Consider the following 26,536-nt stretch of genomic DNA (forward strand, 5'->3'; position numbering starts at 1 on the left):
TTTGTTTTCCAAGCATGCCAGATTTAGGGGCCGATTATGATGCCGGATTTCCCGCATCCACCGGGCCGGCGGAAGCCACCGCCAGCCTGGAGGATGCGGGAAATCCGCTGCGGAGGCTTGAAAGACCCACCACCAAATTAGGATGGCTGGTGGGTCTTACAATCTGTCCTCCGCTTTTCCGCCGCGGTCGCCTTCCGTCCGTGGCAGAAAAGCATTAACATGGCTGGCGGCGTCTATCAGACACCGCCATTCATATTAGGATGGAGTACAAAGTATGCTTTTCCACAGCGGCTTTTCCGCCGTGGAAAAGCATACGGAGCTTAACTTCGGGGGCCTGTTGCGGGCCCCCTGGGTGAAGGGGGGTTGGGGGTGCACATGGGGGGTACCTATGGTACCCCCCTGCATTTGTGTGTACAATGCAGCAGGCACCGCGCGGTGCCTGCTGCTTTGTGCACGCAAATGCTGTGCATGCATGTTTAACATTGGGGCGGGTGCAGCTTGAAGCTGCACCCACCGCAATGTTAAAGATTGAGGATGTGACCGCCACCCTGGCGGTCACATCCTAATCTGCACGGAGGGACCGCTGCAGCCCGTGCCGACGGTCCCTCCTACTCTATGGTGGCAGACGGACTCAGGTCCGTCCGCCATCATAATCGGCCCCTAAGTGTGACAAAGTTCTGCGTCCCTGTCCTTGCTAGTGAATACAACTAGTGCTCAAAGCTTGGTTTTCCATATAGAATCTTTAAACAGACAAAACGCATAAGAGGTTGCCGGATAAATTATTTCCACTTCCACTCCTGAATTCATTTTTGGGTATACTCAATTCAATGACATAGCCTCACTATCCTGCCGCCACATGGAAAATAACGCTTCAGATATGTTCATGGTAGCACACTTAGGGCCTAATTACGATGAGATTTGCATTACGATGCAGGTGGTGGAAAGTGAAAACCGCCAGTCATTACGGCTGGATTTCGATGGGCTCAAGGAGTCCGTCCAGAGCCTGTCGTCCAGTCGAATGCCTGCCCATAATCCCTACGGATTAAGATGTCGGTTTCCAACAGGCTTTCCATGTCAGGCTTACCGACATGGAAAGCCTGTTGGAAAGCGACATTGGGGGTCCCTAGCAGGGCCCCCTTCACCCTGTGGCCTCTGGTTGGGGGCTGAGGAGGCACATATGGTGCTGCTCACCTGTTAATGCAAAACACAAAGAATCCTCGGGTCTAGAGTGCTAGAATAGCACCAGAGAAGACAACAGCAGAGATATCTTGTCACTAGTGGAGGAGTCCTTTAATTAGGACGAAATCCCATCACCCACTGAGGTGGCATGCTTCATCATCTGGTATTCTCCTCTTGGCAGAGACTCCTAGCCCCGCCAAGGGCTACAACCCCCTCCCTGTGAGGGAGGAGCTCAGGGATGTTTTAAGACTCCTACTCTACGAAGGATATGGTAAAATCCTCGAGATGTGAAACATTAAACAAGTTGGGTAATGGGCGCAGTGCAGAGAATAACATCTCAAAGTGTTGGGAATGTGATGCTAAAACTAACTACTAGGAGTGGAAAAAACTTTATTGGCTCACTCCTCGTGTTAGTATTAAAAACAGAGCACCTGCAGTATAGAAAGATAGTTACTGCATGTGACAGATGAACCAGGTCTACATGTTTCAGCCAAATCGACCCTGTTAATCCCTGGACCATGTGGCAGGCACCCTGAGGTGCCTGCCACGCGGTGCAGGGATGAACAGATTTCCCATTTATCTATGGGATCTTGTGCTGTGGCTGGTTTACGGCCAAAGCACAAGCTTCCACAGACAAATGGGAGTATGCGACCCCTCCATGTTCAGTTGCATTGTAATTGCGGTGTCGGGACCGCCAACAGGAGGTTGGTCGGTCCTGAGATTGTAACTTTGTAAATAGGCCCTTAATGAGTATGTCTGTTTTATTGTGATAGATTTTTATGTCTCTAGAGTTAGTTCTGACATTCTACAGCCCCTTTAGTTTAGTGAAATCTTACAAATTGTGAAACACTTTTTCATTGTAAGGTTTGTATCTGTTCCAGCATTTCATCCCTGTGTAGCACAGCATCTTACTCCTTACCATATCCGGGTCATATCAGATCCAGCACTTTATCTTTTTAGAGCACAGCACTTTACAACCTATTACATTAGCTTACAATTTAGGGTTAACCCGACCTGATTGCTTGTTCTGAAAACACCACATCCCTTTATTTAGCCTTAAAGATGCTAGGAAAAAATTGTTGTATGGTTTTAAAAAATAAAATGTTACTCTGAAGTTTGATTTATGATATTCATGTCCATGGCAAAAGCCACTTGCATTTCATATTGTATGTATACTGATGTTCTTTTGCTAATTTTTTTATTTCATCTATTTGTATATCTTTTTCAATTATCTTGTTGGCGATTTAATGGACTTGATTGTCTAAATAAAGTATTGTAAATATGAAAATGTGAATCTGAAGACATAGCCTGACATTTACCTTCTGTATTTGAAGTGCAGCAAATGTGACAAGATGAGCACAGAATTTAAAGGGATCTTTATTTATTGCATGAAGTTTGGCCACCGGTGAGTCACAACCCACAAGTCGGGAAGCACTGACTTATTGGAATGAGACAACTAGTAGTGACTTCTTATTTTCAATCTCTTCCTTTACAGATTTGTTACATTATACTCTTCCATCAGGAATTTCTCTGTCTCAGCCCCGTTGTAATGCCTCCCAGTAAAGAGCTTTTATAAGTAACACGGGGGCAGATTTACTAGCCCCTTGCGCCGCCGGTGCATCACGTTGCATGACACACCTGTGACGCAGCTTGCTGAATGATATTTACAAGCACAGGTTAAGTCACCCTGCGTGACTTAACCTGTGTTTGTAAATATAGCCCCTGTTCATGCAACACTTTGGATGTTAGGGGTGTGACATGGGTGTTGCTGTGGGTGTTCCCAAGCAACACCCATGTCCACTGATTTAAAAGAAATCATAAATCTGGAAATGCGTCAGAATGCTATGCCACCCTAGCCAGGTGCAACGAGAAGAAATGTTTTCCAATCTCCTCGATTTTATCCTATTTCAATGTGTGCTGCATTCTGCAGCACACATTGGAGGAGGAAATCACCTCAATTGATTGTTTTTGTGCAGGAAGGTGCTCCTCCCTACGCAAAAACAATCTCCCCACGACGCAGGCATCCTTGGACCATGGTGCAAGGGTGCCGGCGCATGGCAGCAGTTTGTGCGCCATATTGTTGTAAAAATGTTGAATCCCTGTGCTTCAAAACAAACGCGGCGCAGCGCAGCAAAATTACTTGCGGCACCGCGCTGAGTTAGTTTCCTGTAGATCTGCCCCATTGTACTCATGTGACTTGTGGGGAGCAGGACTTTTCTCTTAGCATCATGACCAGTCTCCCAGGGAGGAAATAGTGCAAGGGTTCCATGGGCCATTTGGGGTCCGAGCAGTGTTACTCTATAGTGGTGCATAATAAATCATGGGGCAACAGCATCCTACTGTGGAGTGTAGCCAACGCTTGAACTCCTAGAACAATGCGGCTCCAGTGGCGGCCAATACTCCGTCCAACTGTAGCGAATAATTCCCTCACCACATCCTTTCTGCTACAAAACAAGGTACACCACCAGACCCCATGGAATTATCACCAACAGAGACCTGGTAAGGGTGTGACGTCGACCCGTTCACATATTGCATTGTGGCCAACAGCTGAACATAAACCTGGAAAGGATTATCATGAACTTTTGAAAAATATGTTCTGAAAGAACAACGTAGTTAACAAAATTGCTGTATAATTTTTAAATGAATTCCTTTGTTTGAGAATAACAGTGGATATATTACATAATAAAATCATGAATTGCATATTTTATTTTCACTCATATAAAAAAGGTTAACAGGTATTGATCTCCCTTGGTGCCCTTAAACTGTCCTGGTGATATATTGGCTTCGTTATGTACTGATAGCTGGATCAAAATTATGAAAACTCCACACTTTGGTAACAATGTATGGCACGTCGAGTCCATTGTTCTTTTCGAGTGAACTTTCTGAGTGGCCTGATTGCCTTTTAAGTGATGCGAAGGCCAAAGGACCTGAACGGAATTTGCCAGCTTTTTACATGTTCCAGAAAGTACCTCGAATACAATGAACTAATTATGTCGGTAATTTACAATGACCCACTCTAGATTAGGGCATACTGGATGTATGACATTACAACGCATGCCTTTACAACGCGGTTTTTACATCGCATACCATTACAACGCATAGTGCTTTTGGGTGTTGGATAGTGAATTATTGAATTTACTATTCCAACTCCAGTCCCCGTGGACACTAGGGAAGGTGTTCGATAGTAAATTAAATCTATTCCCTATCCTAGAGCGCCCCCCAGCGCAATGCGTTGTAATGATTTGCGTTGTAAAAGTTGCGTCGTAAAGGCACTGCGTGGTAAAAGTTGCGTTGTAAAGGTTGTTCACCGGGCATACTAATTAATGACCAGTTAAGAAAATGTAATGTTTTATTTGCATTGCAGGGTGACTCGGGAGGGCCTATGGTGTGCAAGTTCGGAAGCACGTGGCTCCTGGCGGGAATCGTGAGCTGGGGCGAAGGCTGTGCCCGGCCTAACTATCCCGGTGTGTACACCCGCACAAGTGTCTACGAGGACTGGATCAGGCAATACGTACCCGGAGTTGGCTCAGTAGTGATAAACGGCTCATCCCAGCCAACCTTCAGCACCGTGGCACCCCTGCAGACCAACAGCACCGTGCCACCCCCGCAGACGACCGCCCAAAACATTTCCCAGTCGAGAGGTAAGTCTGCATTATAATGATGGACGCTGAGGGGAAAGAGCTTTTTGTTGAAACTTCACTGAACACTTTTGAATACAGTGAGTGTGCGACGGACTTTTCTTGCCCAGCGCTCACTACATAGGAGATAAACCTGAGGCCTTGTGTCCGCCATACTAGTGTAAGCCTCCAACTCCACCCACCGTTCACCTCAAGGCTTCAAGTAAAAAGAGGGAAGTTTAGATTCCATCTTCTCAATCTTCGAGGACTCTGAAATCGATACACAGAGGAGAGTTAATTGCATTCCAAACGGTGCATTAGATTTGGAGGATGTGTGACATGCTGAGGAGCAGGTTTGTACTTGATGGATTGAAGACTAGTAAATATTTTGAGAGCAAAATAGAGTACAGCATGATTGCTTTATATAATATCTCACTTTGTGCTACAGCATTGAAAGGCTAGGACTTCTTAATTAACAAAGATTCACAAAACTCAAAAACATTTAGATACAAAATACTTTCAGGAACATGCATCAAGGTTGGATTTTGCGAGTTCTTAATTGCGATTATTAAGGAATCGCAGTTAAGGAACTCGCAAAAGCCTATGCATGTACGAATCGCTATAAAAATAGCGATTCCTACACATTCCTTATTTGCGAGTCGCAAATTGAGAGTCGCAAATAAGGAATGGCTTCCTATTCATTCCTATGGGCCTACAGGCCCATAGGAATGAATGGGAAATTGCATGCGCAAATTGCGAGTACCAATCGGTACTCGCAAATTGCGCATGCAATTTCAAGGGTGCAAGGGTGTCAAAAGGACACCATGTTACACCCCTGAAATTGATCTGTGCACAAATGTTGCGCACACACATGTCCCAAGGACATGTGTGTGTTACCTACAACTTTGAAAAATGCACTTTAGTGCATTTTTCAAAGTTTTTGCAAATTACTATGAAGTTCAACTTCATGGTAATTTGCGCCCCCTAGTAGCGAAATCACTACTTCAAAATGGTTCTTGCATTGCATTTAAGGAATCGCAAAATGCGATTCCTTAAATGCAAACGCAGTTTGAGAACTCGCAATTAATTGAGAATTCTCAAATTGCGAGGGCCTTGACCCTTGATGCATCGCGAAAGCTAATTTTGCGATTGCAAATGGACGATTTTTGCAAAATGCACCGTTTGCGATCGCAAAAAGCTTTGATGCATGTGCCGGTTTGTTCCTTAGAATGAGGTGGCATGAAGTAACAGGAATTGCCAAGAGAACAGGCTTGGCTTTAACTGAAAGTGCCTCTTCAATGATTGAGGAGTTAGTGTTTTTATGTAGTATTATGAATGGCTAGGTGGTGAATGTAAGAGTAAGTTAATGAGTGGATGAACTGTTGTTTGAGTTCAAGCATAAGTGACTGAGCATATTGATCAGTGATGGAGATCACGAATGAGTGGATTTGTCACTTTCAGTTATAAGAAAGACTCTGTGGCTTTGAAAATGCTTGTTATAATTTTGGCAGCTCCAAAATGCCCTCCCATTAGCCGGACATGAGTTTGCTCCTTGGAGCAGCTAGAACTACCCCTTCTCTCTCATCCACAGAGGAATGCCCCATGGTGCCAGTTGCTATAAGCAGGGTGGATGCCTCCTTCATTATGCCACTGCACCCTTAAGGGAAAGAAGCTTTAAGCCATTTTGATGAGAACCTGGCAGCCAGGATTTGACATAGGTAGTACACGGCAGAGGGGAGTGATGTCATGAACTTTAAAATGTTCTACTGTCTGTAGTTTGTAAAGCCAAGTGAAGCTCCAGAGTTAGGGTATCATCTGCCTCCAGAACCTATCAAGAGCCTTGAGTGAGTGAGTGAGGAATGATGGTGGACCGGTGTGGTGGGTAGAGTTCAGGCAGCTCCTCTAGAGGTAGAAGAGGGGGTTCTAAGTTGTGGCTCTTGTCCTTCTGCTGCATGTCCTATGAACAAGGCTACTGTGCCACCACTCTGCCACAGCAAGACCTTCCGCAATGTCGCTCCTCTCTGCCTTTGTTCTGTAAGTCCTGCTCACAAATTCAGAGACATGACAACGAATTTCTGTCTGTAATATGTACCACTCGCCTTCTCAACGCGTTAAGACCCTCATGGGTGAGTAGTCATGCTTGATAAGAAACCTGATTGATTGATTGGCCAGCTGTGGTTATTAATTGGTTACCTACAAGTGACAAGAAGCTTTATACAGACACCATATGTACAAAGACTTACTATGAATGGCGATCATGGGGCAGCATTCATTCAGTACCCGTGGACGAAAGACCTCAAATAGGAATAGGCGGTATTCGTTGCTCACGTGCAGCAGGGCTGAGGAGAAGACAGCTAAAATTCTTCGTATGTGGATGGTAGGGCTGATGAGGTGGTAGCCAGACCTCTTCGTCTGAGGGCTGAGGAGGGGGCAGGTAGAGATGTTCACCTGTGGATGGAAGGGCTGAGGAAGGGGCAGCCAGAACTCTTCGCTAATAAACAGAGCAGCTGAGGAAGGGGAAGCCAGAGCTCTTTGCCTGTGGAATGAAGGGCTGAGGAGGGGCCAGCTAGAGCTTTTCACCTGTGGATTGAAGAGATGAGGAGGCAGCAGCCTGGATTCTTCACCCATATACAGAAGAGATGAGTAAGGGGCAGCAAGAACTCTTCGCCTGTGGATGGAAGGGCTGAGGAGGTGGTGGCCAGAACTCTTTGCCTGGGAATGGACTGGAAGGGTTATGAAGCGGGCAGCCAGAACTCCTAGTGTGTGGATGGAATGGCCAAGGAAAGAACTGGATGCGTAGTAAGGGTGCCATGGGCCCTAATGCAAAGAAAGGAAATATAGCCTTCTCAACTAAGAAACAGCTATAATTGGGGAGTGTTGGGCCCATAGAACTCTGGGCCCTGGAGCTACTTTACCTGCAACACTATTGATAACTAATCCCCTAGAAGTAAGATCTGGAATTCGCACCTTATGAACACAAGATGATGCCTGATGAAGAGACAGTCGGGATTTGTCTCCAACAGTATGAAGATGTCCCATGTATTGCAGGTAAAGGAGCCTAGGGGTGAACATCAAACTAGGTCAGCAAGATATTCCAACATTTTAGAAAATCACTGTGTTCAAACTCACACCTGCTCAGCACCAGAATACCCTCCAAGGGGATAGTGGGCTCTACAAATCTCCATAAGATAGCATCACATAAAAGTATTGTAACACTTTTTATTTTCACTAGCAAACAGAAACCAGCTGTTTTAAAGTAGAGGGCAGGATTTATTCTTCTGCTGAAAACTGCCAGACCATAAAAGTGCTGACTTCTGGAGGAAAACTGCACTTTCACACACATATACCTGCACACACATATACCTGCAAGCAAACAAAGATGGACAAACACGGATGCATGCTTAGAGACACATATGCATGGACCTGCATACATTGTACTCAGAGAAGTACCACCAAGTGCTGTCTGCAAATGCACTCACTAGTGGGAGTACCAACTAAGAAGTCTGTAAAGGGAGCCGTGGTGAGTCTGCACACGAGTCCTCACTGCTGATTCTGCTGGCGATGTGCAACCATAGGGGCACTAGCAAGGCTGCACGCCATGTGCTGCTATGAGCCAAGTGAGATTGGTGACCCAGTGCTGCCATAGAAGCGCTTGTGAGACAGCAGGTGAATGATTCCATAGGAGCTCTCTCTAGCAAGACTGCTGGCTGAGCCCTGCTGTATGAGCTGTTTTAAGACTGTTGACCGAGAGCTGCCATGGCATCTCTAAGGAGATTACTACCCAGTGGCTTTCTCCATGTGCTTTGGTGAGACTGCTGGCTGAGGGTAGTCATAAGAGCACAGAGGAAACTGTGCAGCAAAGTCTCTCTGTACTTGAGCACTCACTGTGGAAACTACTGACCAAGTGCTGTCATAAGAGCTCTGATGAGTGCTGCTCAGACTCCTGGCCAGGTGCTGCTATCTGCAAAAAGAACAATTGATGGACAGAATGATGAACAGTGTCAAACAATCACCCCAGTTGAGAAATCGGGGCCTAAATTCATTGTTTGCTTGCTTCCTATGACATTCCAGTTTAGACCCAGCCATATGCAAATCAGTCTTGACTCTGTTCCCCATGGAAACAGTCCAGCCCAAACTGCCAGACCAGGTCCTCCTTGGACTGGAAACAAGCATCCAGGGGTGATACCCCCAAAACGGTCTCTCATACATAGGAGGGCTTGTCTCTTATGCTGTTGGATAGCAGAGTGGGGGTTCATTGATTCCTGTGAGCCCACATCCTGTGGGGCACTACATACTCCTACTATTACTGTATGTGTGACTTATCTGTCCGTTTCCAATACGTTCCTATGAACTGCACAAATGTGTGACGTGTGACTTAAACCGAATACCTTGAGAAAGCCAAGTCCGACCATAATGCCTTCATACTGATGTGCACTTGGGATATTGCTAGGTCCTGCATCCCAAACTGGAAGCTAAACATTGCTGCCCTGGACAACCCAGTCTTTAAATCAGACTTGGGGGATGCAAGCCTTAACTATTTTACAGAGAACAAGGGTAGGGCCTCCTCCCCCTAGTTCAGTAGGAGACATTTAGGCTGGTTATGCAGGGACATTGCATTGCCAAATTTGAAGGATTCAAAGTCCAATTGCATGCTAAGACAACCCGCCAGCAGGACCTCTTAACAGATCTGGAACTGCTGATGAGTGGCCCTCCCAGCCCTCAGACTGTCTGTGAATAGAAAGGGAAAAACTCCTTTCATTGATAGATTGGCTCAAAATGTATAGTTCCCTTGCCTGCATCATCAAGGCATATGACGAGTGTGACAAGTCTGGGAGTTTATTGGCTTATCAGGCCAACCCTGACACAAAGTTTCCATATCCTCCAGAGGCATGATACCAACAACTGTTTAGGGTATACACTAACTGCTATTGATGTTTTTTTTAGCTTACTGTACCTAACTATCCTCATCTTGGAGATCCCCACACTCATGCCCCTCATGACCAAGTAACTGCTGCTTGGACGAATAGACTACCCGCTGCAGTGGTGACTTCCCTGAGACGATAGGTAATGTTCCAAGAAGTGAATGGGCCATTAAGATATTGGCGGGGGGTTATATACCTAGAACAGAAGGTCTGCCCATCGTTTTCTACTTGACCTACGTTCATTTACTGACACCTATCTTTACCGGATTCTTAAATGCACCTAAGACCTTTGGCTGTCTCCCTTTGACACTACAGTAGGCCTTACTTGATCCTCTTTCGAAGAAGGATAAGGGCTGAGAATGAGTAATCTCCAATAGTCCTCTTTCTATTCTTGATGTAGATTATAAGGTACTGAATAAAATCTTGGTTAATATATTCCTCCCCCATCTAGGTAGCCTTGTTCACGAGGATCAATCGGGCTTTATACCTAAACTCAGCACGGTACCTTGCATCCGACAAGTTCACTTACTGCATATTTCACTCATTGATTATCCGAAGGCCCTTGCGCTGGAGAAGGCCTGTGATTCTTTCAGATGGGACATTCTATATGTCACGATGGCCAGTATGGTGCTAGGAAGTGGATTATTTGACTGGACGCACCTGCTATACACAGCACAGCTGGCTTGTGTAAATACGGGTGCTGTCATCTGAGTACTTAAGTACTAGGCTAGATAGAGAGGAGCGCAAAACAGGTTTACCATCTCTCGCCTGTGCTTTTTGCCATGCCCAAGGAGCCACTGGACCTCATGCTTCATGAGGAACAAACATTTTTGAGGACTTCAGATTAATGGCCCACCCCTTTATATCTCGCTTTATGCAGAAGACCTCCTAACCTACTTGCCGATTGAGTGCACAGATATGGAGGGGGCTTTTAGGGTGCTAGAGGAATTTGGGCACTACTCCGGTCTCTGTGTAAGCTGGGACAAATTGAATGCTTCCCCGCCATGATGTGGCACATACACCAGAAATAGGTCATACTCTCGGCTGAGAACCGTTTAAGTTCCAATACCTTAGAATGAATGCTTACCACAGCAATACAGAATTGTTTGAGAGCATCATTAGAACGACGCTTGCTTTATTGCACCAATACATACCTTCGTGGATGACCGTCCGGCTGCCTGTGATGGATAGGGTCGCATTATCAAAGAAGATTTTTCGGCCAGGTTTTCTTTACTATTTTGGCACCTTCCCAATTTGTCTCTCCAAAGCCCTCTTTAACAAGGTGAATAGCATGATGCCCATCTTATTTGGGGGAGGGAGGAAGTGAAATGTCGCCAGATTGCTCTGATCAAGCTACAGTTCCCCACAACCTTTTGTATCGCTTGGCACACCACATACCTGCCTTTGCACAATTGTGCTCCTGTACCAACAAAACACTTACCTCTCCTTCAACACCTACTGATCTCACCAACTTCACGTTACATTTACCAGCTGGGAACTGCAGACTAACCGGCTGGAAACTTCTTTGTGTTTGACACTTTGCTTCTCGTGCTCTGAGCTGGTGTTTCTGTTCTTTGATCCTGCAAGGCACCAATTTTTTTTTGTTACTCTGATGCCCTCCCTTGCCAGTAATGTCATCTGACCACCAATGCCATTCTCCTGACATACCATCCACACCTCTCTCAGCAACCTCACTTTATTCCAACTCCTCTACATATATATGCCCATAATCCAACATTTCCTCTTCCTCAAAAAACTCTCTAACACTGCCTCTGCTCTGCTTGCAGATGGCGGCTCAGCATCCCCCTACACCACCATCACCAAACTATGCATGCCACAGTGATATACCTTCATCCAGGGAGTCTGCACTCATTGTTACCGGCAGCTCCATAGTTAGGTACATCTCTGTCTCCAGGCCAGCCACAAATGGATTGTGCTCTCACTTCTGGCTGGTGCAACTGAGGCAGGCTGAACTCTCCCGGTTTAATGCTGCTCTACCTCTTATGCTCAGCCATACCTGTTCAGTTCCTTTACTTACCTATTACTGCAGCCTCTAGGTTCAACTATCGCAAGTAAAACGCTGTCATCTGGTACCCATACCCATTTACCTTGCCCTCCCTATTGCAGCATTGCCTTGCTCTCTTGTCTGAGAAATACCCTTGCCTGCCATTACCCACCTAAACTCCACAGACCGAGCCTCAAGGACATTATCCTCAACTTCCCCAACATTTTCTTCCTCATTCATTTTCTCAGGCATTCTTCCCTGAGCCATGCCTCCTCTACTTTTTATTTTTTTTATTTGTTTTTACGCACTACAAAGTGACTCACAGTGATGAGGTAAAACATATGCAAAAAGGAACATCATCAGGACCCACATCCCCTGTTCATGACATGAATATATACAATTATACATTGACAATAACTGCACAACATACTCATTTTCTTTGGGGCTCCGTTGTTCCACTTCCAGTGTTTTCAGTCCAACCAGGTTTGTCTGGTATTGCCAATAGATATGTAGTCAGGGGAAACCTCTGCTCTAAACGCCCGCATACCTTTGGTGCTCCTTTGCTGGAAACATTGACCGGCTCCTGACATTCGCCCGGGCTCTTTGCTGCTCTGTTGCCTGTTCGCTGTGGGCTCCTGGCATCTGCCCAGGTCTCCCCCTGCCGCCAGTGACGCCATAACATCTCGCGTCGCGGCCCGAGAGGGGGGGGACTACAGCCCCCAAGAGCCTTTGCGGCGCCACCTACACCTGGCGCCCGGAGGCGCATAAAAAGCACGGACCCTCACGGCAGAGTGGGAAACCTCTACTTTAAACGCCCGCATACATTTGGTGCTCCTTTGCTGGAAACATTGACCGGCTCCTGGCATTCGCCCGGGCTCTTTGCTGCTCTGTTGCATGTTCGCTGTGGGCTCCTGACATCTGCCCAGGTCTCCCCCTGCCGCCAATGACGCCATAACATCTCGCGTTGCGGCCGCCGAGAGGGGGGGACTACAGCCCCCAAGAGCCTTTGCTCCGCCACCTACACCTGGCGCCCGGAGGCGCATAAAAAGCGCGGACCCTCACGGCAGAGTGGGAAACCTCTGCTCTAAACGCCTGCATACCTTTGGTGCTCCTTTGCTGGAAACATTGACCGGCTCCTGACATTCGCCTGGGCTCTTTGCTGCTCTGTTGCCTGTTCGCTGTGGGCTCCTGACATCTGCCGAGGTCTCCTCCTGCCGCCAGTGACGCCATAACATCTCGCGTCGCGGCCGCCGAGAGGGGGGGGTTACATCCCCCAAGAGCCTTTGCGCCGCCACCTACACCTCCAGCCCGGAGGCGTATGAAAAGCACGGATCCCTCCCGTGACGCGGGACGGGCGCGGGGCGTGCCGGGTGAAGCCCAGGCCAAGGACGGGCCCGTCTGAGCCCGTCGTGGGCTGAAGGAGGCCGGGCTGGGCCCTGTCTCTACGATTTTGCTTTACGCATTTCTCTTCTGGACTAAATAAGTAAGCTAACTGCCTGTTATTATTGACTCTTGTATCTCCTGTAACTATTTTAATATTTGGAATTAGGCAATCCCCTGCACGTTATCTACTAAGAGGCTCATACTGTTTGGATATAAGTTTTGAACGCTTTACATTATGGCTTCACGCCCGTCTATAGGCAGACCTTCTACACTAGGAGGTTCAGTTAGAGGAACACTAGATAGCTTTATTATTAGGGCTACCTCAGTGTTGGAAAAGGAAATTGTAATAGCAGAGCGGCGTCTGTCTGAGGAACTACTTAAGAATAAGCGCTCATCACTGGGATCGATACAATTAGCTACTACCCCACATATCACAAAAAAAACAGATATTGCAGGGAATGATTCATCCAGTGATGAAAGCATCCCACTACTTTTCTAAAATAGAACATCCCCAACTAAAACGCCCACCGAGCAAAACATCAATGTTTCAAGTTCTCTTACTAGCTCGCTATTAGAGGTGGAAGTGTTATCGGAGATGTCCGTATATATGGTAAAACCCCCCCAAAAAGTGGACCAGCAGCGTAAGAAGAATAGTTTAGCCCAGGGACCACCTCCAAAAAGAAGAAGAAAGGGGGGAGTAGCCACCAAAACAAACAAGGTAATCATACTAACAAGGCTTTAAATAATATAACTGTAACACCTAGATCTACCCAAGCTGAGAAACACGTAACCATAGACACACCAGCTAATGACCTAATGGGGAATATCGAACATTTACTCCGGTCGCTCCTATTGCCCCTCACGGAGAGGATGAAGAGAATAGCACAGCAATTGGGGTCACTAGAATTAGCAATTGAAAAAAACTCTGGGCTAATTAATGATTTATCAAAGAGTAGTTTGACACACCCAATCACTGCCTCATTAACAAAAATGGTTGAACACAAAGAATCAGACGTAACTAGGTCAACCAACCCACAGCTTAATAAATGCCCACTCGCAGTAAATGCCAAACCATCAAGGCTGAAGGTAAATGCTGCAACAATCAGTAAGGAGGCAAATGTAGGAGGGCAATTACATGCCCTAGGAGGACCCTCGAACCCCCCTGCTCGAGAAAACCTGGCTCGGGTGAAGAAGCCGAAAACGACACAAGTATATTTGCCACCGGAGGCAGTCCGTTCGTTGTGGTACTCACGGGGTCCCAGAATTAGAGAATGGGAAAAGAGAAGGCTATTACCAATTAAAGAACAAAGTCGTATATTGGTTACGACAAAATAGACCTCTCCCCCCAAACATCAACGGGGAAATCCTACACGTACGGCGACTCCCCTGGGTGGGACACAGACCTAAAGAAATACAGGGGGACATAATTATTATTAATTTTAGAGATCATAGCGCAGTTACATACATTACTGACTGGTTCCCCAAAAATGGAAACAGTGGCATAACACCATATGACCGAACTTATTTCTACCCTCGATCCTCATTGACAAACACTATGAACTACCGGGCTCTACCACGTTATCAGACTGTACGACCTAACCTTCATATTCCCACCTACAATTGTTTCACCCCCCTTTCGGGACTGGAGGGAGTGGATTGACTCCATTCCCCGACTATAGCGAAAGCGAATGGGAATGTCGATAATAACCACAGGGAAATACTTTAGAGTAATGACTCTGACACTCGTCCCCTTTCAACCGAAATCCATCTTAAGCCCATGCTGGCCCTTGTCACGGGCACTGAGCTATCGGATAAGACCACCGGGGTCAACCAGGTGTCCCTTGTCCCTGTGCCCTTAATGGATATAAATCCTGAATTAACTGTCTGTAATGGCTGGATTTTCTGAGTAGGTGGGATCAGCCCCTAGGGGCCCCTCCAACCCAGCCAGAACGTACTCACCTTCCCTCCTCAGGACTAACTATCCAGGCACCTGGTCCCTACCTGAGGATGGGGAACTCGCAATATACAAGCTCATATTATTAAAAACACCACTAAATCTATAGGGATACTAAGAATACTCACTGATTACTAGGGATATCCATACCCTACACCACACTTATTCACATCAGTTGGTCTCGCGGCCACTCAGACCCAGACCGATCTACCCTAGGGCAGATATTGCGCACAATCCGGTGCGACCACACATGGGCCTGCAGAACCCAATGCTCCCTTTTCCAAAGTGTTTGCAATCCTGCAAAACTACACACTGATCTCCTACTCAGTGCTCTCATTTACTCAAGCCACAATCCAGTGGGTATCCACACTGATCTCCTACTCAGTGCTCTCATTAACGCCGCATATCAACGACGACCACATTCCTATGAACACACATATATATATATATAGTGGGAAGTCTCTTCACTAAGGGTCTGCTACTACAATATTAGGAGTTAGCCAATTAATCTTATATATCTCCTACTCTTGACATCATAGGTCCACTCACTCCCTATTTATGTGATCACCACTTACCTGATTGGGATTACTCATCCATTCACGTACCTAGTAACTACCTAGGAGCTTCATTTACCTGGATTGAGCAAAAGTAGGAGATACACGCCAGTTTGTTATAAACTGGGGGGTTATTTTATTACAACAATATAAACATTTACACAGATCTGACAAAGACTATAGGTAGAACACACCGCTGAAAGAGAAAAGATTAGCAATGCAAAAGCCTAGGGAATAAAGATAAGATTAAGATGCAAGTGTAAAGTAAATTAATATAACAGGAACGCCTTCACCTTATTAGTGTGTAGTCTTGTTCTAGCTGTCATCTGGGTTCCTCTCTCGTCTGTGCCTTGGCTCATCTCAGACTCTCTCTCTCTCCTGCACTCTTGGGTACACCTCTGCGCTGATCGCTCTGTCTCTGGACTCCTCTCCCCCACACGAACTGTCTCCACCTTCCATCTTCAATCTTAATGGTTCCTGCCGCTCTGATCACCATTCATTCCACTAGCTTATTCACTCTGTCTCTGCGCCAATGTCCAATTAACTCCATCTGCTCCCATAGGTTAGTCCACGATCTCTCCTCTGTCTCTTCTAAAAGGCATTACTTCAGACTCCAGCTATTCACACCTCCTCCTGATAAGCAACTGCTTCTGACTGCTTCCTTCAGTTCCAGCTCACTATTCAACTCAGCTCTTCTCCAGCTTGAACCCTCTCTCTCTCTCTGCCAACTCCACTCCACTGCTCGACTCTCTGCTTGACTCCCTCTGCTCGACTCCCTCTCTGCTTGACTGACTGACTCCGCCTCTGCACTTCACTGATATAGAATGCTGTTTCCTCATGGAAAGTTCCAGCCATCAGCCTGCCGCCCACCAGGTCTCTGCATCACCTCGCATCAAGGACACACACCCAGCCGGCCGGCCTTTTGTTGTGTCTTCTACACAGAGAATAATACAGCCTACCGATAAGGGCTGGCCCAGACCGGTTCTCTCCAAGTGAAAAACAGCCTTAACTATAAACTTTGCCTTTGCCCTGAAAAGCCTCTCAGCTTCATCAAGATGGAGTCCCTCTAGCTCTAGGCCTGTAGGCCTGAAAGGGGTGAAATGCTCCTCAGCTCTGTCAGAATACCTACATAAACCATACCAATGTGTCTAATATGTCAAAGCCAATAGGCAATAGACAGGTTAAAGTCAAGAATAAAGGCATATTAAGCGGCTATCCTCTTCTAGGTCTGGAAAAAGGCTTAAAAGGGCCAACACAGGCTAAGAATAACTATACTAGATGCGAGCAAGATTAATGATCTATATCACTGCTAAATAAAGCCAAAAACTCTGCCATAACATTCCACCCTTAGATCCTTATCTTGCGAGCATCAATAAACAACAACAACCATCTAAACAAACATCAACATAATCTATCCAACATAGGCTAAGAATACACATCCTAGATGTGAGCAAGATTAAGATCTATATCACTGCTAAATATCTCTGCCATCCACCCTTAGATCCTTATCTTGCGAACATCTTATAAACAATAACATCCAGACAAACAAACATCAACACAATCTATCAACAAATCAAAACCTAAAAAACTCCCTAAAAACAATGACAACTCAAGGAAATTCCACCTGAAACTCAATTGTAGGGAATAGAAACCTAACAACCAACTGAAAACAAATCAAAGCACCCTTGACTTGAATGCTGAAACATATCTGAGATTGGATCTGATAACAACAGAAACTAACCAAAGCATCCTCAAACTAAATGTGCCTCAACTTCTAGTGATAACTGGTGAAATCTAGTGATGTAGGGACTTATGTGTTGAATGAAAACAGCAAGGGGCCTAAATGGGGCCTACTTCGGACAACTTAAGGCTAAATGAGGCCTACCTACTATTGTCAACTTAAGAACTAAATGTGTTTCAACTTCTAATGAGAAAACAACAAAGGGCCTAAATGAGCCCTACCTACTATAGGCAACTTAAGCTAATGATGACTCATGAAACTATTGGTGTAGGGGCTTGTTTGTGGGATGAAAATAACAATGGGCCTAAATGAGGCCTACCTACTGACATTTGTCAATTTAAAGTGAAATCTGAGAAGTAAACATGACAAACTGTTGCAAGGTCTGGATAAACATTAATACATAATCATACTAAAAGACACACCTCCCAGAACAATCCAAAGTGTAAGGTAACCACCCTTTGATCAATCAAGGTGAAAATGTAAGAACAGTAAAGAAACAACCCCATTTCTACAAGATAGCTGGTGTAACATCAAGCTTAGAACAACAAAACAACCATTTTAAATCACACGGTGGAACACATGTGTGCACCACCATTCAAAAAAAAAGTCCTTCATTGGCAAAAACTGTTTTGAAGAAAACAGAAAAACTATAATAGGTGACATGTTTTTTGCTTTAAAAGTGGGGCCTGCTTGTCCAAGGGATTATTCATCAAATCCTTTTATAATTCTGTCACAAAGAAAACATGTTTGTGGTTTTTTTTTTTAAAAGTGGGGCCTGCTCGTAGTGATGTCAACAAAAAAATGCAGGCCAAGGAATTATGTAACTCAGTCCAAATTCTTCAGTGTAGGCCACCACCCTGCATCCTCGGTATCCGGACACTTCCTCCGATGCGGCCATCCATCACCCTTCCGGTCTGGTCTGGTCTGGTCTGGTCTGATTCCATCATCCAAAAATAATAAACTAAAATAAAAACATGAAAGTAAAAAACTAAAACAATAAAAGGAAGTGGAAGGGGGACGGACCCACGCAGAACCACAACCACAGCAATCCTAGGAACAAGAGAACAAGTATCATTATTCTTGCAAAATAAAATTTTCCATTTAAAAAGCACCCCGGGTGCCTTTCATTATTGAAAAGAAAATATCCTAATTAATTAAAAACATTCAAAATTTAACTTTTAATAATATTTCGCAGGGCCTAACATACCCTAATCCTCTCTAAGCCAGCCCCTCCCTTCAGAGCAGGAGCCAGGCTACAGTATGAAGCTATTTTGAAATACCGCCAAATGATGAGCCTCTCTAAGCCAGCCCCTCCCTTAAATAAACAAGCCATCCGCGGAAGAAAATTGGATTGTAGCCAATCATAACGAACAGGGACGTGATCGAAACCTGCAGAATGAAGGAAAAAACTCGTCTGCACAAACCAGCTGGTCTGCCAAGGTCGACAAACAAATACCTTTGCCTGTTCTCAGGCCTGATTTTCAAACTAACGGAAGCTAGCATTTAAAAAAAAACAATTCTGTTACAGTGTACTGCCAATTAAAAGCTCCAATTTCTAAAAAGACTTTTGCCTAACTAATTCAGCTAAAGGCAAGACATTTAAAATATGGGCACTTATTTAGAAAGTGGCAACTAACTTTTGCACACAAGATTATACATTCTGCATTTGGGAAAAAAAAACGAATTAACATGGTCCATTGTCAGCTGCTGAAAGAGAAATAATTTGTAAAACAACATAAAATGCAGATACATTTCAACATTGTATTTAATATAACCAGGGGCATTATATCATTTTACATTACAGTGTAATTTAACATGCAAGCCATTCAAGCCAGCCTAATAAAAGGGCCACATTCATACACTAAGAAACAACTGATTATTTTCTAACTGAGTTGGTTCACTTAATAAAAAAGATTTTGCTGACACATTTATAAAAGAATACATTTTAATTTACATTTGGGAAAATAATAATGTTACATTTTAACATTTTTTTTTCAAAGGCGCATGGTTGCCTTCCACTAATTAAAAGCACATGTTACCACGCACTGTCGGGCAAGATTGATTATTCTCAACCTGTGAGCATTGCAACCAGCACATTCCTGTCTAGATGGAAACCCTCAAAGAAATAATTAATGAAAACAGCTCCGTAGCGTGCACTCTAACGGGCCATCTTTTTAACATTTCACTCATTTTAAAAGAACACAGCTTTCTCCATAATCCGACTGGTTGATTTATAACCACATCAGTTCCAAGGCAAACCCACACAAATTCGTAGGCGCATTTCAAAAAGAATGTGAAATGAACAAAACCCTTTGCAAAGCACAAGATGTTACCTTCCCGTCAAGAGGTTGACAAAGCACATAGGCAGACCAAGGAACCAAAACAAAAGTCAAAATCAAACCATCAAATAATCCTTAAAATAATCTACTGACTTTTATAGTCAGGTCAGATAACCATGCATGTTGACAGCATGTAAAAAAAATAAAGACTGCCATCCCAACTCAAGATATTAACCCTTTGGCAGCTCAAGCACAATCATTTCCCAATGTCCATGGATACATGGGAAAGTCATGAGCACATTTCTTCACGTCTACAGATGACACGTATACATATTTTCAAAAACGTTATCCCCAAGCACCCGAGAGAGATCCAGCTCTCTCCTGCCAAACGTAATGATAACATGCCCTGTCCAAGCCATGACCACATGGCGCTATTCACAAGCCATATTTACAAGACAAGCCTTTCACAAACAACATTTCCAAGGCGCAATGCACAAGGAACACAGCAGATTAATCATAAGAACATGCACCTCACAAGCCACAATAATATGGCGCTATTCACAAGTCATATTTACAAGGAGCTATATTCAAAGAACTCCACAGATCATATTACAATGAACACATTTCACATTGCACAGCATAAGCAGATGCAGCAAGCAATTTAATGGGCAATTTAAAAGCACTTTTTACACACATTTATACAATTGGACCATCACAAAGATGCAACTGGCTTCCTCATGTAATGCCATCCTTCAACTCTGACAGTTTAAACACCAAGATGAAAACCATTCCTTCCACACTGAATAAGCCAAATGCCATGATGTAATGCAATCTCCTCACGCTGCAACTGTTCAAGCCCCATAGGTCTAACAGGCTACATAAACTGCAACATTACGCCAGATGGAACCAGCGTTCAGGGCATTCCCTCACAACACATGGGAAACAATCTAAGCACATGGCCAGGCACACAGGCTTCGTAAACTGTTCGACTACGCCAGATGTAATGGCTGGATTTTCTGAGTAGGTGGGATCAGCCCCTAGGGGCCCCTCCAACCCAGCCAGAACGTACTCACCTTCCCTCCTCAGGACTAACTATCCAGGCACCTGGTACCTACCTGAGGATGGGGAACTCGCAATATACAAGCTCATATTATTAAAAACACCACTAAATCTATAGGGATACTAAGAATACTCACTGATTACTAGGGATATCCATACCCTACACCACACTTATTCACATCAGTTGGTCTCGCGGCCACTCAGACCCAGACCGATCTACCCTAGGGCAGATATTGCGCACAATCCGGTGCGACTACACATGGGCCTGCAGAACCCAATGCTCCCTTTTCCAAAGTGTTTGCAATCCTGCAAAACTACACACTGATCTCCTACTCAGTGCTCTCATTTACTCAAGCCACAATCCAGTGGGTATCCACACTGATCTCCTACTCAGTGCTCTCATTAACGCTGCATATCAACGACGACCACATTCCTATGAACACACATATATATATATATAGTGGGAAGTCTCTTCACTAAGGGTCTGCTACTACAATATTAGGAGTTAGCCAATTAATCTTATATATCTCCTACTCTTGACATCATAGGTCCACTCACTCCCTATTTATGTGATCACCACTTACCTGATTGGGATTACTCATCCATTCACGTACCTAGTAACTACCTAGGAGCTTCATTTACCTGGATTGAGCAAAAGTAGGAGATACACGCCAGTTTGTTATAAACTGGGGGGTTATTTTATTACAACAATATAAACATTTACACAGATCTGACAAAGACTATAGGTAGAACACACCGCTGAAAGAGAAAAGATTAGCAATGCAAAAGCCTAGGGAATAAAGATAAGATTAAGATGCAAGTGTAAAGTAAATTAATATAACAGGAACGTCTTCACCTTATTAGTGTGTAGTCTTGTTCTAGCTGTCATCTGGGTTCCTCTCTCGTCTGTGCCTTGGCTCATCTCAGACTCTCTCTCTCTCCTGCACTCTTGGGTACACCTCTGCGCTGATCGCTCTGTCTCTGGACTCCTCTCCCCCACACGAACTGTCTCCACCTTCCATCTTCAATCTTAATGGTTCCTGCCGCTCTGATCACCGTTCATTCCACTAGCTTATTCACTCTGTCTCTGCGCCAATGTCCAATTAACTCCATCTGCTCCCATAGGTTAGTCCACGATCTCTCCTCTGTCTCTTCTAAAAGGCATTACTTCAGACTCCAGCTATTCACACCTCCTCCTGATAAGCAACTGCTTCTGACTGCTTCCTTCAGTTCCAGCTCACTATTCAACTCAGCTCTTCTCCAGCTTGAACCCTCTCTCTCTCTCTGCCAACTCCACTCCACTGCTCGACTCTCTGCTTGACTCCCTCTGCTCGACTCCCTCTCTGCTTGACTGACTGACTCCGCCTCTGCACTTCACTGATATAGAATGCTGTTTCCTCATGGAAAGTTCCAGCCATCAGCCTGCCGCCCACCAGGTCTCTGCATCACCTCGCATCAAGGACACACACCCAGCCGGCCGGCCTTTTGTTGTGTCTTCTACACAGAGAATAATACAGCCTACCGATAAGGGCTGGCCCAGACCGGTTCTCTCCAAGTGAAAAACAGCCTTAACTATAAACTTTGCCTTTGCCCTGAAAAGCCTCTCAGCTTCATCAAGATGGAGTCCCTCTAGCTCTAGGCCTGTAGGCCTGAAAGGGGTGAAATGCTCCTCAGCTCTGTCAGAATACCTACATAAACCATACCAATGTGTCTAATATGTCAAAGCCAATAGGCAATAGACAGGTTAAAGTCAAGAATAAAGGCATATTAAGCAGCTATCCTCTTCTAGGTCTGGAAAAAGGCTTAAAAGGGCCAACACAGGCTAAGAATACCTATACTAGATGCGAGCAAGATTAATGATCTATATCACTGCTAAATAAAGCCAAAAACTCTGCCATAACACTGTCGCAGCAGCAACAGGCCTGGTGGGATGCACTAGGAATGATAGTAAACCCCAATTTACCGTCCTATATTGGAACGTAGCAGGCCAGCGCTCAAAGTAATCAAACGACGTATGGACTAGCTTTATTCACAAGTTTGCAATGCTATGCTTTCAGGAGACCTGGTCGCTTAATGAGATCCATATAGAAGGGTACAAAACCTACTTCTCACCTGCCCAGCCTTCGGCATCGGGTCGAGCGAAGGGAGGATTAACTATTTACATCTCAAATTTAGTCCAAATAGTTGAAATAATCCCCATTAAATTGGATGTTAACTATCAAGTTCTCAGTATAAGTTTAAGCAAAAGGGACACTTTCTTCGTAGTGAATTTTTATAATAATCTTACAGAGGGAGACTCAGTGAGCCTGGTATGCCGGATTCGCTCGCTACTTATATCCAAAACAAGGAAAACTGCTAAAGAAGTGATAATTATCTGGGGGGGAGACTTTAACGTGGGACCATGCTTAGATAGCAATCGCAATATTTGCGGTATGCACGATGAGAGAGACAACCCTATTCCACACTTCAGACATTCAAGCCTAGGTACCAGTCTAAATGAAATGATGTTTGAATTGGACTTGGTACAAGCGAATAAATTGATAAACGTGGACACACCAATGGCTCCCACCTTCCATGGGAGAGGGTTTCAAACCACTATTGATTTTATCCTCGTTTCCAATGGAGAGAGAATTATAGATACATTTTTCACCACACATGCGATCGTGCTGAGTGACCATTACCCACTTAGTATGACTCAGCCCCTGTTCCAACACCCTAAAAGCAGCCTTGTGAGCATCCTGGCACAAAACAATTTGACACTTGATAGGCTAAATGGCTACACCCTAAAGTGGGGAAAGGTAGATCCTACAGTAATCACCAAATTAGTGATATCAAAGGCTTTCTCCTCCATTCTGAAGTGTCTAGCAATAGATAGCACAGATGTAGAAGTTATCTCTAACTTTGGTGCGGTTTTAAATGCCATAAATGAAGCACTTTGGGTAGAAGTTAAACATAAACCAAAGAAGAGGAAGGGATGGTTCAATCATAACTGCACGGTTGCCTATGCAAATTAAAAATTGGCCCTAAGGAAATCAGTCAGGATACCCCATGAGATTACAAGCTTAAGGAAAAAATACAATAACGCACTAAAGGTTAGGAAAGCAGAACTAAAGCAACAGATGTGGGATCAACTCCACGAAAGCTGCATCTATAAAAATAGCACAGCCTTTTGGCTAGTGGTTAAATCCTCTTTTTTGTGTGATAATGCTAATTCCCCAAAAATAGAGATAGCGATAGATGAAAGGGATTGGGTTCAGCACTTTTCTATGATTTTTGAGAATGATACAGGGGGTGCTAATATACACGGAGCCAAAGTTGAAGATCATACAGACTACCCTTACCCCATTGATCTAGAGTTATCGATAAATCAAGTCGCTCGCGCCCTGAGAGCTAGCAAAAATGGGAAGGCTCCGGGCCCAGACGGGGTTCCCATAGACCTCTTCACAGCTCAGCTGTACCTTTGGACCCCACTCCTGACCAGGGTCCTAAATGCATCTTGCGCAACAGGCCTTATGGAGTCATGGTCCAAATCAATATTGGTCCCAATTTTTAAAAAAGGGGATCGGGGCTCGGTAACCTGCTATCGTCCAATTCTCTCTGTTAGACTCTCTTGGCAAATTGGTGGGTCGTGTTATCTCATTCCTCGCGTGTCTTCAGGACTGGGCGGACGATGGCAGGGTTATTTCAGATCTCCAATATGGGTTCCGTGAGGGAGCGGGGACCCTTGACCAAGCCCTAAATCTGACACTCCTGCTAGATAAGTACGTCAACATTAAAAAGGGAGACCTGTATATGGTATACGTGAAATTATCGTCCACGTTTGAATGTGTGTCCCACTCTAAACTTTGGTCAATTTTGTCAGAGATGGGGGTACTATCGAATCTGGTCAAGTTTCTGAGGGAACTATATTCAAACGCGCCGGCAAGGGTGCGTTTCGGGCTTGGGGGAGAGGGTAACAGCGGAATTTGCAGTAGAGAAAGGGGTACGGCAAGGCTGTGTCCTGGCCCCCTTCCTCTTCACACTATATACTAATGGATTGGAGAGAGAGATGATTAAGGGGTGCCAGGACCTTCCTGTAGTGAACAACTGCCCAATTCCCGCATTGCTCTACAAATTCCCGCATTGCTCTACACAGACGACGCTGTGCTACTAGCCCGCACCCCCATTGAACTCCAAAAGGCTCTGAATAGATACTCCACTTTTATGGCAGGCCTGGACCTTAATATTAATATTGGAAAAACTTTTGTTATGAGGGCGGGCGCAGGCCACAAAGGAAAAATGAGGGATATCTATTTGAAGCAGGAAAAACTGGCGTCAACCCAGAAATACACCTATCTGGGAATAATGTTTGATCGTAAACTTTCCTGGAAACCGGCCATATATACCAGGAAACTCCTTTTTATGAGAACCACCACAGCTCTTGTTAATTTTTTGAGGAAATTGGGAAAGAGAGCCCCCCAGGAACTTCTTAAGATTCACACAGCAAAATTTACCTCAGTGGCACTGTACGGGGCGGGTGTTTGGGGTTTTGTGGAACTGGCCAGCATTCAGAGGGTAGAAAATACCTTTATGAGGTACCTTCTTTCAGTACCCAAGAGCACGAGCACTTTCTCCTGTCATATGGAGTTGGGGAGTTCCCAGGTGACGGACATAGCGAAGGTCCAACCCCTTTTGTTGTGGCGTCGAATTTGGTCATCGGAAATGTTAGACCCGGCCTCGTGGCGTGGTCCTCCCTGAACCGTAGCAACACCCTTCCGAGCTGTACACCACAACAGACCCCGAGTCCCCCGGCCTAGCCGACCCTTCCCTCCATGTTACCCACACCCGTCCCCGGACTTCCCCGTCCGTGCCTCCATCTTCCCGGCCCGTAGGCCCTGTGTGCCCACTTCCCGGCACCTAAGATGGCTGCCCGATCCAGCGCGGCCTAGGCCGAGAGGCTCCACCATGGCTGGAGGACAGCGCGCTACCCTTGAGTAAGAGAGGGAAGAGCAGTTTCTCTCACACCTCCAACCTCCCCTCGAGAGATTGGTTTCGATTGCCCCTCCGGCCACCCTGAGGGCTGGCTCCATGCCTGCTGTGTGTCTGGGACTCCTCCTGAACCTGGCATGAATGGATCACAGGGCCGCGTGGCAGGAAACCCCAACAAGCGGCCCCCAGGTGCAAAGACCCCTGCATACCCGAACTCCGGAGATCAAAGAGGAGCAGTCCTATAACTGGGGTTGCTCCGGGACTATCGGGCAGATTCGACTCTGGAACAAAGAGAGCCCTGCTGATGTGGTCGAGGCTCACTTGGCAGAGAAGGACTTCTGCTGGAACCAACTGAGCCCTGCTGAGTGACTCGCGGCTCCCCTGCAACTTTGGAACATTTGAGCCCTGCTGAGTGACTCGCGGCTCCCCTGCAACTTTGGAACATCGGAGCCCTGCTGAGTGACTCGCAGCTCCCCTGCAACTTTGGAACATCTGAGCCCTGCTGAGTGACTCACTCCTCCTCTGCAACTTTGGAACACCTGAGCCCTGCTGAGTGACTCGCGGCTCCCCTGAAAATCGTAAGACCTCCGACATCTTACCTGAGCCCTGCTGAGTGACTCGCGGCTCCCTCACTCTCCTGGTCCGGCTGGACCCCAAAGATCGCGTCGTATCCCCCGGCTCGAGGATTGAGAGCTGTGCGCCGGATATGCCCCATTATTGACATTGAACCGTAAGACTGCCCCGCTACCCCTACCCTGACCGAGACTCTTTGAGCCCTTGCTCTATTTGTAAATACCTGCCTTTTCCAATCATAAAGATCCTTGGAATCACGAGATAAAGAAACGTTCTTATGAAGCTAATGTGTGGTGTCTCTT

The 26,536-nt window shown here is 45.6% G+C and overlaps 1 protein-coding gene across 2 annotated transcripts in view; it reads left to right on the forward strand.

Moving 5' to 3' along the window:
• The window catches only part of LOC147703583 (uncharacterized), a 1,699,045-nt gene that overhangs the window by 1,433,883 nt on the left and 238,626 nt on the right, over nt 1–26,536 (forward strand). For both annotated transcript variants that reach the window (XM_086931923.1, XM_086931924.1), the window contains exon 24: nt 4,544–4,820. In XM_086931923.1, the coding sequence (XP_086788049.1) occupies nt 4,544–4,820 (277 nt within the window). The remainder of the gene's footprint in view (nt 1–4,543; nt 4,821–26,536) is intronic.

This window comes from Lissotriton vulgaris, chromosome 7 (genome assembly GCF_964263255.1).
Source record: "Lissotriton vulgaris chromosome 7, aLisVul1.2, whole genome shotgun sequence".
NCBI classification, from domain to species: domain Eukaryota; kingdom Metazoa; phylum Chordata; class Amphibia; order Caudata; family Salamandridae; genus Lissotriton; species Lissotriton vulgaris.